Genomic DNA, 13,115 nt, shown 5'->3' with positions numbered 1-13,115 from the left:
GACATTTATATGTGAGTGCCAATGGACCACACTCTCCCGTCTCCTGACTTCCCTTCACTCTTAAACTTAGGGTTTAAAACAAGGGTAGGGATAAGAGATAAAACGATTCTAATGATCCACAAACCATAAGTAACTTTCCAGGCCCGGCATTCCGTGACATATCCCTTACCAGGCCCTTCATTTCTCGTGGGCCGTACAGTTATTTTAGTATAGTGGAAATCACACGAATCCTAACAGTAGAGGTTTGTTCTGAGCCTTTGTTTTAGCTGTGAACATTTGATCATAAACATTCCTCATGTTTCCATCTTGTCATCATGGACATTAATGGGATCTTTGCTGTTTATAACTTAAGTGTCTAAAATTGAAACCTTGGAAGACAGGGAAGAGTGGAAAAATAATGAGTAAATAAAGACTAAAGGAAGCAAATACAGAGTAAAGTAAGAAGAAAGTAAAAATAAACAATAAATAAAATGTCTATCTGTTTTCTTTTCTCAGGCCTACTCTGTTTCTCTCAGGTCTTCTGTGATTGGGGTCTATAACCCTGCCTCAATAATTGGGTTATTCCTCAGGAAGAATTTATATGCTGCTCTCTGCTAACTTGACAGTTTCATTAAATTAATCCATCTTGTGATGCATGCTGCTTAATTAATTGTCTCTAATGTAGCCTATTTGTCATCCTTCTTTGTTGTTGTTGTTACTGTAATGAAGATCACAGTGAGCACAGGTGTTTGTAACTTCTGAACAGTGTTGAGACTGCACAGTTTTCTTAGAAGTTTCCTGTTTGTGGAAATAGGGGTCTCAGGGCAGGAATACTGGGAATTATAATCACATACAAGCAAACTAGTTTTTAAGGAAGGCTGAATTCCCAAAGTACATAGAGGAAAGTGTCTTTCTCATCCTAATTATATCTCTTGGCAACTTTAATGTTGTTGACATTTCTAATAGACCTCTTAACTATTTACAATTCCTGTCTGTGTGTGTGGTTTTTTTTTTGGGGGGGGAGGCGGGGGGAGGTTGTAGGCCCTGAGGCCTGAACTCACGGCCTAGGTGCAGTCTTCTATTCCTTTTGCTGTCTTCGGTTCTTTTGCTCAGGGCTAGTGTTCTACCACTTGAGCCATAATGTTTTGCTGGTTTATTAGAGACAAGATTCTCATGGACTTGCCAAGGTTGGCTGGTGCAGAACCTTGAGTTAGGTAGGACTGTAGGCCTGAGTCACTAGGTACCCAGCTGAACCATTCTTGTCGCATAGTGAATTTATGGACCGACCATTTTTGTTTTACAAGGCGATTTCTGCCTTGTCTGTCTGGGAACTTCATTTCTATTAATTCTACTTCTAACCACAGCAAAGTAGACAAATGTATACTTTATTTTCACATGTAATGAAACTGCAGCTTAGAAAATTTAACTTTCCCAGGGTTATCCAAAAACATTTGAACCAGGATTTGAACCCAGGACTGAACGACAACACTAAGACCTCACTGCTTTATTACCGAGCTCCAGGAAGAAGCCTGAGGCAGATCACGGAAGGGAAAAGCACATGCACACGCATGTGCACTCACACACACGTACACACGCGATTCGCCGCACGCACGAGCACGCTCCCATTCTCTCACTCCTGAACAAGCATTCTCTGCCACACATCCATCCACACCCTCACGCAAACTCACCCACACAAACGCACTGTTCCTCTCTTTCTCTCTCACACACGTGCATGCCCAGCCAGAAGAAAGACGAAGTTCACCCCGCAGCTCAGCACCCACGGGACGCAGGTCTTTGTGCGTGTTATTCATATGACAGGATGGAGAGTACAGTTGGTTTCAGAAAGATGCGGGACTATAGGCATAGGTTCTTATAAAGAACCTCTAAAAGTAAGTGAACGTACATCTTAAAACCACGCCTGCCTCTAACTAACCTTTCTTTTATTTGTTCTGCAAGAGCACAGTAGTTGCTAAAATGATTCAAAAATCCAGAATCTTATTCTAACCTCGAACCCTCATCGTTTTGTCAGGCTTATTGGACAGACTTGTGAAACAAAGCCACCTTTGTTTTTTGACACACGTGGGGTGATTCATTCGTGGCTTTGTGTCCCTCGATGTGGGAAGCTGGTATGGAGGGTTCGGGAGCCGCCCTTCCTCGTTAAGGGCACAGACGTGGACGACAAGTCGTCTCCAGGGTGACCACTGCGCTTTAGAGGCAGCACCTGCCCTGGGAAGTGATGGCCCATAGACCCTCTGCCATTATTGGTTACAGGTGTAGAAGAAGCGTTGCTGCAATTTGGTTCTGTGGTTTAGACAAAACAAGTCGGGAGGAAACAAACATCCAGCTGCCAACACAAAAATGGGTATTGATCCTCAAGAACTCTAATCACAGCCAAACGGCGTCCCTGTGGCCGGGAGCCGGGTGTAGAACCCGAGACGCTCAGGGTCCGCGCAGAGGAGGAGGGGGTGTCTCCTCTGGGCGGCTGGAAGTCCCCGCTGGCTGAGTGTTCTTTGCAAGAAACAGCACCAGCCCTGTGGCAGCCCCGGGTCCCCCGTCCGCCGGTCAGCAGACCTAATGGCGTCACCGCCATCCCGGTCTCCCTCCTCCCTCTCCGTGCACACACTGTGATGGGAGGCTGACCGAGGCCGCCGCCGGCTCCAAGTGTGGTTCACAGCGGGCCTCCGGACCGGCTCCCGTTCCCTCTTTGTTCTCCATCCCGCGTGGCAGGTGACAGCAGCACCTTTGCGGTGGCGGTGTTCCACCCGGGAGAGCGCGCGCGCGGAGGCTGTGCGGGTGGTGATTCACCCCGCGCTGCCCGCCCTCCTTCCTGGCACGGTGCTTCACTCGGGACGCTTCACGCGCTCATCGGTGGAAAGGTGTTTGCGGCACCCCGGTTTGTCTGTCGTGAAGGCCGGCGGGGGCACGGGGTGGGCGTGCGTGGCTCCTCCGGCTGGAATGGCACTGCCGAGGGCTTCGCGCGCGTGCTCACTCTCCTGCTCTCTTGTCTTCCTCCAGCACGCGCACGCTGGATATTGGAATCCTGGATATCTTTGGCTTTGAAGAGTTTCAGAAGAATGAATTTGAACAAGTAAGTAGACTCTTGTTTGACACCCGGTGAATTCCAATTGCCTTTGTCAACTCAGTGCTTTATTCATTCTATTAACATCACCGGCTTCAAGGAAGTCCTTTTGTGTTGTAAAATCACTGTACCTGGTTTGTTGACATTTCCACTTTTTCATGCTTGCATGTTCAGAGCCACTGGTTTGAAACAACGGTATCAGAGGAAGGTAGGAGTCCTGCTTCTGGAAATGCAACTTCAGCTAGATGGGGAAGGTAGAGGACATATGTATTCACACCAGGACAGGAGCATCCGACTAGAAATACTGGATGGTGTACATGCTGTTATTTGCAGATTCTTCTCCATGGGATATTCATACATGGGACTATTAGGTGCTCAATAAAGTAAATTAGAGGAACCTCATTCATTAATTCATCCAAAGTTTAGGGCATTTTTTTAAAGGACTAACTTGTTGGCGCATCTTCACGGTACAACACAGCTAGCTCCATCTAATTAAGTATAGCTAAAATTAAATATGAAGAGAGAAGAAATGCAATTTGCCTCCACAAGGGGAGAAGGAAAGTAACCTGTCCAAAAGTACAGGTGGAAAGACAGACATCCAAGCTGGCATTTATTACCCTTCTCCAGATTATAACCACAGAGCATTTGGTGAGATTTTAAATTTGTTGTTGCTTTATCGTTAGCATCAAGGAATTTGTAACGCGTTTAGCTTTGTCTTCTTAAAGAGCATGCCATGGCAGTAGAGATGTCTTGGCCCAGAGGAAGAATCTCCAGTTCCTCTGTTTCCTTCTTTACAGTCAGGATAATTGACAGAGGTACAGAGATGCTAGCTAGTCAGCACACTGCCCGGGAGGGACTTTGGGGGCGGACTGCCATGTATTTACATTATAAAGCAATGGTGGCCAGCTACCAGGGTGGCTGTTAAGGAGGAATGCTTGAACCCGTTTACAACGCACCAGTCTTATTTCTAGAACTGCACTGCGTTGTCTTGTTTACAGACGCGCCGGAATTCTGTCTCCTCTGACCCAGGGTGAGTTAAGCGTGAAGTAGTTTCTTTACAAAACTTTGCAACGTCTCATGTGAAATAAGAGCAACAAGACCACAGGTTAGGTCTCCTTCCAAGTGTTGGCGTGCAAGAGGAAGCCTTTGTGTTTCACTCACTTATCGCTTGCCCTAAGAACACACGTGATGAGGCTAGGATAGGAACCAGACCTCGGTGACCAGGAGACCATGCTTGCCAGTCGGCAGTCTGCCTGTTACCAGCTGACTCTGCACAGACCTCTGAGCAGTGTCCTGAATCTGCATGGAATTCTTATACCTTTACCTTAGACAATGGGCACATTTACATTTTCTTTTCTTTTTTTTGCCAGTCCTGGGGCTTAGACTCAGGGCCTGAGCACTGTCCCTGGCTTCTTTTTGCTCAAGGCTAGCACTCTACCACTTGAGCCACAGCGCCACTTCCGGCTTTTTCTGTCTATGGGAGGCTGAGAATCGAACCCAGGGCTTCCTGCATGCAAGGCGAGCACTCTACCGCTAGGCCACCTTTCCAGCCCCACACTGTCATGGCTGTCATGAGAATCACTCACTGATTTCCCTGTGACACACGGAAAGCCCAGCTGGAATGCCACTGTATGAAGACACCCACCAGGGACTTGTCTCCCAGGCTGCCTCTCCACCCTTGGGCTTAATTACCCATCCGGTTTGTGTTGGCTACCAGGACATGTTTGACATTCATGTTGCTTTCCTATCAAGGAATATTTATTCGGTCACAAATCCATTCTTCTTTCTGCTAAATATTTCAATGATGGATTTCAGAACATTATGGACAGCTGAAGACTTCTGCAAAAAAAAAACCAAACAAATGAAATTTTGTTTCACATCTAACCAATGAATTGCTAGTTTTAGACATTTATAGATAAAAGAATGCCCAGACTAACTCTTGGTTTTGGATTATAAAAAGGTAAGTGATTTTAAATGTCATCTCCTTAGCAGGTTTTTTCCCCCCTGCTTTTTATGATAGCAAGAAGGAGTCTTTTACAAAGATAAAATTATTTTCTAAATGATGAATACAAATCTTACCTTAAATCCTTAAATTTGGATCATTGACTTAAATTATGCATTCTCTGCTATTAATTCCATCTCACACTTTCAATGAAACGTTTAATGCCTCATCATAGTGATTCAGAATCAAACCTAGAAATATGTGAGTGTCTTCATGAGCACTTGTTTTATTCTGGTTTGAGTCCATTGACTGATCTACAAACTGCCACCTTCAGTGGGGTTAAAATTTTGTCTGGAATTACATTTGGGCTGTGACTAAAGATTAATAAATATATTTTCAACTGAAAATTAAAGAATAAACCTTTAAGAAAAAAAAATCTCATGGTGGATTTTCTGGGGGCTCTGCTTATATATTCTTCCAGACATATTTGAGAAATTATTAGTATCTGAGATAAAATCTCTCCCACTCTCTTTCACATACACATACACAATACCTTAATATACGGCATGTTTTGCACATATATCTAGGTTAACTGACGAGCAAATTGGCTAATGGATTGTGTTTTCTCTCTTTCCTTCTGTAGCTCAGTGTGTTCAATCATGTCTACATATCAGAGCCACCTGAAAAGCTTTTAAAATCTATCAGTGCCTGGGCTGCACTCCAGTTTAATGGGTTTGGGGTCAGACCAGACACGAGGCTTTTGAAAAAGCTCCCTAGTTAATTTCAATGTGCACCTAGGATTGAGAATCTCTATCTAACGCCTGGGGCTTTGCCTCAAACCAGAGTCAGTTTTAATTAATCTTCTACTTTAATTCTGTGATGTGTATGTCATGCTGTATTATATTTTTGCTTGAGATATATTTCAGGGAGTAATAAAAATAAAAGGGGAACAGTTGGTGAAAATTTACTCAAGAAATTAAGTTTGTCATTAATATAAATGATGGCCCATCTGGATAAGCAATCGAGTTCTGGTACTAAAGAGCCTTTTCAAGGAGCGCATCATGTTGATTATTAAACCTGTTAGCAGTAGCATTTAATATACAAAGCATGCATTTTAATTAGAAAAGGATGCATACTAATTAAGCAGCTATTTAATAATTATTATCATTTCTGAATGCCTTTCACTCATATTCAAGTCTACTCCGAGGAATATCTGGAGAGGTAAGGAAACCTTAATATGATTCTGATGGTCCGAACTGGAAAGCAAAACTAATGATGGTTTCCTATGGAAGTTGATGATGTAGACTTAGGCTTTTAGGTATATAGACCTAGGTGCTTGAGAAGTCCTTCCTCGATGGAGTGACACACGTAGCCAACCATGCCTTCCACAGTTAAGCACGTGTTGGCCCCCTTTCTGTGGGCAAAGTGTGTTTTGGTCTTCCAAGAGGCCCCTGGGGTGATGGGTCTGTGCATTAAACTCAGTGACATGCAGGAGCAGTTTTGAAGGTCAGGTTCAGGAAGTACTTCTGGACTTTAACACCCTGAAACAGGAAAAGGCACATTTTGGTAAAAAAAAAAAATGTATTTTAAATGTACACAGCACATCAGAATGTTTTGAACAATAAGTGTTTCCAGTGGTTCAATCTCCCTCTCACTTGTTACAAATAAAGATTGCGTTCTGGAAAATACTACTGTTGTGCTGAAAATCAGTCCCCAAGCTATGATACTAGCTCTACCTCTCAATTTCCCATGGGATATTAATATTCCATTTTAACATTTTGCTTTTCTCCACAATATAAAGAATATGAAGTACAATAAAAGTTCAGGAATTTTTCAAAGACTACCTCATGCCACAGTAGTGAACTGCCCCATGGTACCTGGCCCTCAAGAATCCCTAGATGTTCCCCGGGAAAGCTGTGTGTTTTAGGAATCCTTTTGACAGAGAAAAGAAAGGTGGGGGGGAAATGTTGAAAGGAGTGACCTTGATCAAGGAAGCTAAGACTTGGCCCCTTTCCGGTCTGTTTCTTTGCTGTGGCTTGATTGATTTACATGGACAATCAGCTTCACCTTTCTGATTTGACCACTGGATAAATTCGGTGAAACCAATATTCAGTTCAGCAAAGTGTTAGTGGAAATATCTATTTTCTGTATGGGAAGGTTCAGCTCGGTCGTGCCAGGGCAGCGATGTTGGCCAGCAGACAGCAGAGGCCAAGGATTACTGAGCTTGTTCTCACAGGGACTTTCTGGACATGCTGACCTGCTTTACTACAGCATGCTAAGACAGCTGTGCCCATCTGAGAGTTCTCAATGAGAGACCCTCAAAGCCGAGGGAAGAGAGAGAACTAGAACTATGCCACACTATGTGGCTACTCCTTGCTCAGTGGAGTGCTCGAATTGATTTGGGTTTTGCTGGTCATTTTCTTTATCAGATTTATTTTATTACATAGTACACTTCTCAGGGCCTCAAGAAAGCCAGGAAGAAAACTTCATAAGATAGGCCGCACTTAACACACTGTCCATAAACACTGTTAAATCTCACTGTTAAGGTGTAAGGTATTTCTGTTGTATTAAATATCTCAATATAGTTTTTAATATCAGGGAATTTGATATGTTCCAATTGTATATGTCATTTGATTTTTTTTAAAGAAAAGAATAATTTCCAACAGTTCTAGAGTTCTTTGTTTTCTATTTTACCCCCAAATTTTAATAGCCTTAATGTTTTTTATTCTCCTGTTACAAATTTACCTCAATATTAAAAGACTGCCACAGTTTTGAGGGAACACATCAAACAATTCTTTACATTTCAAAATTTTATTCTCTAATAATTTGCATAATTCTCACTGGAAATGAAAGTGATAAAGAACATGGGTCTTTGACCATCAGCATATGACTGTGTACAGATGCTACACAGTTTGATAGAATATGTCTTGTCTTTCAAAGTCACCACTAGAGACCTATACGCTGTAGGATAAACATGGAAATTAGCCAAGAAGATCTCGGTCTGTCGCCACTTAGTTTGATTAATATCAGAGAATGAATGTGCCAGACCATGTTAGTGACAAAAAAGAAAGGAATATTTCCTTCACAGTATTTGCATCCTGAGTGCCATCCTTTCCATTTCCTAGTACAATGTGCAGTGTTTGGCTCTCTATCCACGTTCAGATTAATTGTACTTGGCTCACAACCCTGCAGATCGTTAGGTTTCCTGTTACCTCTAGCCCACCTGTGTTTCCATGTTATCGGCTTACCTGAACCTAACACTAACTCTGTTTCTGCTGAAGAAAATGGGTCACCCAAAGTGTATGCTGATTTCAGAAACAATTGTATCTAAAGATGGATAACTTTGAGTTATTCACATATACCATGGAACCTAGTTGTCAAAGTGGAGAGAAGAAACATTCTAGTCAATTTCAGACAAATAGAATAGAGTGGAGAAAGTCCTACAAGCCGGGGTGCTCATGGACAGAAATGTGGGGAGATGTGCTCCAAGGTAGGCTTCCATGTGTCACAAGTTCTCTCTCAAGTTCTTTCTGCTTCATAAAGGCAGCAACCGTGTGATGTGGTTCTTAAGCTATCTGAACTCATATTTCATAATAGATTACACTGGGGAAACATATTCGGTCAACAGTCAGGCTCAGTCAGTACTGAGTCCTGGGCTAGTCGGAGGCAAGAGGTACTGGGGAAGGGAAGTCAGGAAGAAGACAGAGGAGAAGCAAACAGGCAAGGAAGGCACGAGCAATGCAGGCCGGGAAGACCAGCCAGGAAGTAGATCAGAAAAGTAGACGATCCAATTCCGTCAAGTACTGTTAAGTGGGCAAGAAAAATGAGTGCTGAAGAACGAGCCCTGAATTTAGAAGTGCTCGTGCAACTGGTGAATTTGAAAAATTTTTGGTGGAGTTGCCAGGACTAAAAATTTATTTGAGTAGTGCCAAGTACAGATAGGAGAAGAATCTGAGATAGGAGAGACTGAGATAGTAAGTAAATAGAGAAAAGTCTTTCTTGATTTATATACATTAAGATATATTAGAGAAAGCAGGCAACCAGGAAAGGAAGCCTGAAGAAAAGCCTGAAAGGAAAAGATTTCATTTGAGCTAAAATTGATATATATATATATTTTTTTTAAAGTGATTTAAGACAAAAATTAATTTCAATATTAAAAAAAGAAAACAAGATTCACACTTGCTTCCTGGGAAGAATGTATTGCAGAAAGAAGGGACACAGACAGCGGGAGAACTCTGTTCTGACTAGAACATGGGCTTCTGCAGCGGTGTTCTAAGTGTCTAGAGCAAGCGCCTGCTCCCACGATCTGAGACCCACACAGGTGCCCCAGAAAGCCTTCCTGTGGCCTCTGCAGGCCCGCTGCACACCCGGCTTGGGTCTTCATTTGTTGGCAAACGCTCAGATATACCTTCCTTTAGGAAACAGTCATTAAATGCTCCTGGATGTTTGAAAGTCCACGCTACCATTGTGCTTTCTGCTGTTTGTCACGTGCTCGCTTTGCGTTGCAGAGTCAGATACCAGGAAATGCAGTGGTTGCGGGCGAAGCAGCTCTGCCAGCCAAGGCTCCGTGCTTTGTCTTCCTGGACTAATGGATCTGCACATCCCTAGGCCGTATTTCACCAGCGTGAAGCTGTGTCATTGAACAAGTGGGTCTGCACTGCCCTCTCATGCTGTGTGTTGTGTTTTTCTTGCCCCCACAATAGCTTTGTGTCAACATGACCAACGAGAAGATGCACCATTATATCAATGAAGTGCTTTTCCTACAAGAGCAAACAGAGTGTGTACAAGAGGGGGTTACCATGGAAACGGCATATTCTCTTGGTAACCAGGCTGGAGTTCTGGATTTCTTTTTCCAGGTATTCACACAATATAATTAGATTCTTAACATGGTACAAGCCTTTCAATGTACTAGACGCAGAATTTTCTTTCAGAAAGATTTTGTCTTAGGGCTATCATTATATGTGAAATTATATGGTGTGTTTGTACTCTTCCAAAATCTATACTGAGGATCACAAGTTACCTCCACCCAAAGGGAAACTTAAAACATCACCAACCCACAGGAAGAACAAGAAATATGACAACAATTTTGAGATTAAAAACTCAATATTCTTATTACCAAGACTAGAACCTCCCATTGATAGTTACAAGTGTCCAGTGTATAAAATTGTTTACAAGTGTCTAAGACCAAATCCACTTTATCTTCTAGGTTTCTAAAACTTAATATTTAGTGGAAATTAAGGGTATTGACAGATATTTACAATTGTCTTTCTTGTTTCTGGTTACTTTAAAAATGTGACTCAGTACCTACCTTGTCTAAGTTAGAAATCTGTTATATAAACAGAAATACATGGACTGACATAGAAACATATTACATGGAATTATTCACAGTTTCTCTTAAACACTTGAGCACTGGTTCATCAGGCACCATGAAGCTTTTCAGATACCACAGTATCTCATGTTTCACCTTGACACCATTTCTCAGTTCCTTTATGTATCTCCCTCATTCTCTGATGTGCTCTTGTTTCTCCTCCTCCACACTGTGAGGATGTATTCAGTATCAGAGCGATGCTAGGTGTGTGGGGTACAGTCCTGAGCAGAAGAAATAGAAGGGTATTAAAAGGAAAGGTGGTGGATTCAATAGAGGGATAAAATGAAGCAAGCGTGCATGGACAGCAATGCAATAACCGGCGCGAATAATCGTGGAATCTCTAACTTCCAGAAGCCGTCTGGCTTCCTCGCTGTATTGGATGAAGAAAGTCAAATGGTCGGGTCAGTGGAATCCAACCTTCAGAAGAAGCTTCACAGCCTCCTGGAGTCGTCGAACACGAATGCAGTCTACTCCCCTGTGAAGGACGGCAACGGGAACGTGGCCCTTCGAGGGCTCGGCACGGCCTTCACCGTCATGCACTATGCGGGACGGGTAAGTGGAAGGAACCGGGTGACCTGGGACTGGCAGTGATGGCCAGTAATGCTAGGCAGGGGCTGTGGAGGGCTTGAGGTTCTGGATAGAGTGGTGTGGAAACAGAAAGCTCCAGCTTTGTTTGCTGCTTGCTTTGAGTCTGATGAGGCATGAGCATCTTTGGAGTCCGTGTGGCATGATCCTCTCGTGGAATGTAGGGAGGTACCACGTCAGCTATGAGGGACAGCCCTGGACTTCATGCAAAGAGCTCTGTTCTAGACAATGGGGTAGCTTTTATAATACAGACTTTGGCGTCTGCGATTGTTTGTCCTGGATACAGTCTTCAGTACCGTGGTATTTTTCTTAGAGCATGTCAGCTGAAGAAAGCAATCGATTCTCAGTCCTTTTGGCTCTCTAGTAGGGTTGTGAAGCTCCAAATCCTTCTAGGACTTTCTCTTGTCTGTATAACCATTCTTATACTTCTCTGTGTAGCCTAATGTCAGAACGTTCCAAGCCAAATCACCTTTCCCCCTGAGACTTACCTATCGTAACTTCCCTATGTAAACCTTCTGTTCAGGTTATTTATTTCAATCCACTCATAGTTTATTTGCATGCCCCACTCTCCCTTAGACTCCTGCCAGCTCAAAATTGAGATAGACACATTCTCTTCATCACAATACAAATCTCACCCATCCTTTAATATATATATATATACCTATTACTTATTTACTTTCTTCCGTCTGTGCTTTCTGAGCCAGCGCTGGGTGGGTGGGAGTTAGAGAACAGGCAGGGATAGCTACAAGGGAGTCTGACACATCAATCTTGTCCTGCATGTATTTTACGTTTGTCTTATCCATCCAATTCCTGTCTGTAAAGTGTTTCACTTTGGGTTCTTTACTTCTCTGTCCCCATTCCACCTATGACACCCACTATGGGTAATACTATTAATAAGTAATTATAAAAAATTTACCTTCTCCAGCAGAGAAGCAATCACTTGGCTCAAAAATAGTGCAGAAGTGTTTTCAAGAGAAGGTACCATGGGACCTAGACCTCTAAGAGTAAATTAGAGTTCACTAACTGTGTGAGGGAGGAACATTTTGATAAAGACATGGCATTGTGGTAGGCGTGCTGTGGTATTGCTTGGGTCTCGGTGGCACAGGAGAGAAACAATGAGATATATGTAAGAAGAAAATTATTCAGGACAGCAAAAGATTGTTGGGAAACGAAGTTGAAAGTCCGGGGGGGGGGGGGGGGTTCTTAAAACCACACCGTAGAACCCAGCCTTGAAGGTAGGTCTAGAATGGTCTGCTCCGTGAGGTTCCATCTACACTGAAGCGTGGCTGCAGGTGTTCTGCTTCCGTGACAGCTGCCACGTGGTCAAGTGAGATATTTACACCCTGGGCTCAGCGTTAAAGAAATGACTGGATTCAGAGTTCACCAGCGCCAGAGGCAAAGGTAGACGCTTTCATGGCGGAGTTGCGTGCTCCGCCGCAGCTGTGTGACTCCCGCCATTTTTGCCTCCTAGGCCAGGGGGATGGCCCTGATGGGTAGAAGCTAAGAAACCATCAGACTGCAAAGGAATCTGATAAGAGAGCTTCTTTCTCCTCCACTCTCTGTGTTGGAGGAAGGCAGCTCGGGGGGCACAGCGGTGCACACACGTGTGTCCACACACATCCGACTGGAAAAGGTTGCAACACGTTCAGGGTGGACGAGGTGATATTGATGGAGATGCACCTTCCCTACAAACTGACATGCTGAATCAAGACCCCCAAAGATACATGAATACAACGAATAGAAATAAATTACCTTTCAAAAAAGATCGAGCGGTCGGTGAAATGTCTAGAAAACGGTTATTTGGGACCAAGTCACACGTGGGTACCTACGACCGAGAGTCCAGTCCCCTTGATTGTCAGCTTGTGACATTTCAGGCAAACGTAAGGATGTGTTTCAGGATGGGTAAGAGACAAAGTGGGCGTTAGAAATGCGAGTCAGCGTCTGAATTGGAGCGGTGGCAGTGGACAGAGAGGTGGCATTCTCGGGGAAGAAGAACGCAGGCCCGTGGCTCGCGCTGACGTGGGCAGAGCCAACGAGACAGACCTTAGGGCACCAGCCCTCCCAAGGCTCACAGGTTTGTGCCAGCCCAGGGAGGAAACGGGAGTGAGCAGAGTGCTGCAGCAGGGGCGCTGCTCACCTCTAAATCGTCTGCGTCGGTGGGG

General features: G+C 43.8%; 1 protein-coding gene across 1 annotated transcript in view; it reads left to right on the top strand.

Moving 5' to 3' along the window:
- Myo16 (myosin XVI) overlaps nt 1-13,115 on the top strand; it is a 328,439-nt gene that overhangs the window by 199,046 nt on the left and 116,278 nt on the right. Inside the window, exons 21-23 of the mRNA XM_048341097.1 lie at nt 2,995-3,067; nt 9,704-9,856; nt 10,720-10,920. Of these exons, the coding sequence (XP_048197054.1) occupies nt 2,995-3,067; nt 9,704-9,856; nt 10,720-10,920 (427 nt within the window). The remainder of the gene's footprint in view (nt 1-2,994; nt 3,068-9,703; nt 9,857-10,719; nt 10,921-13,115) is intronic.

This window comes from Perognathus longimembris, chromosome 3 (assembly GCF_023159225.1).
Source record: "Perognathus longimembris pacificus isolate PPM17 chromosome 3, ASM2315922v1, whole genome shotgun sequence".
NCBI lineage: Eukaryota > Metazoa > Chordata > Mammalia > Rodentia > Heteromyidae > Perognathus > Perognathus longimembris.
The sequence above is the reverse complement of the archived record's forward strand: the minus strand, read 5'-3'. Positions and strand labels throughout refer to the sequence as shown.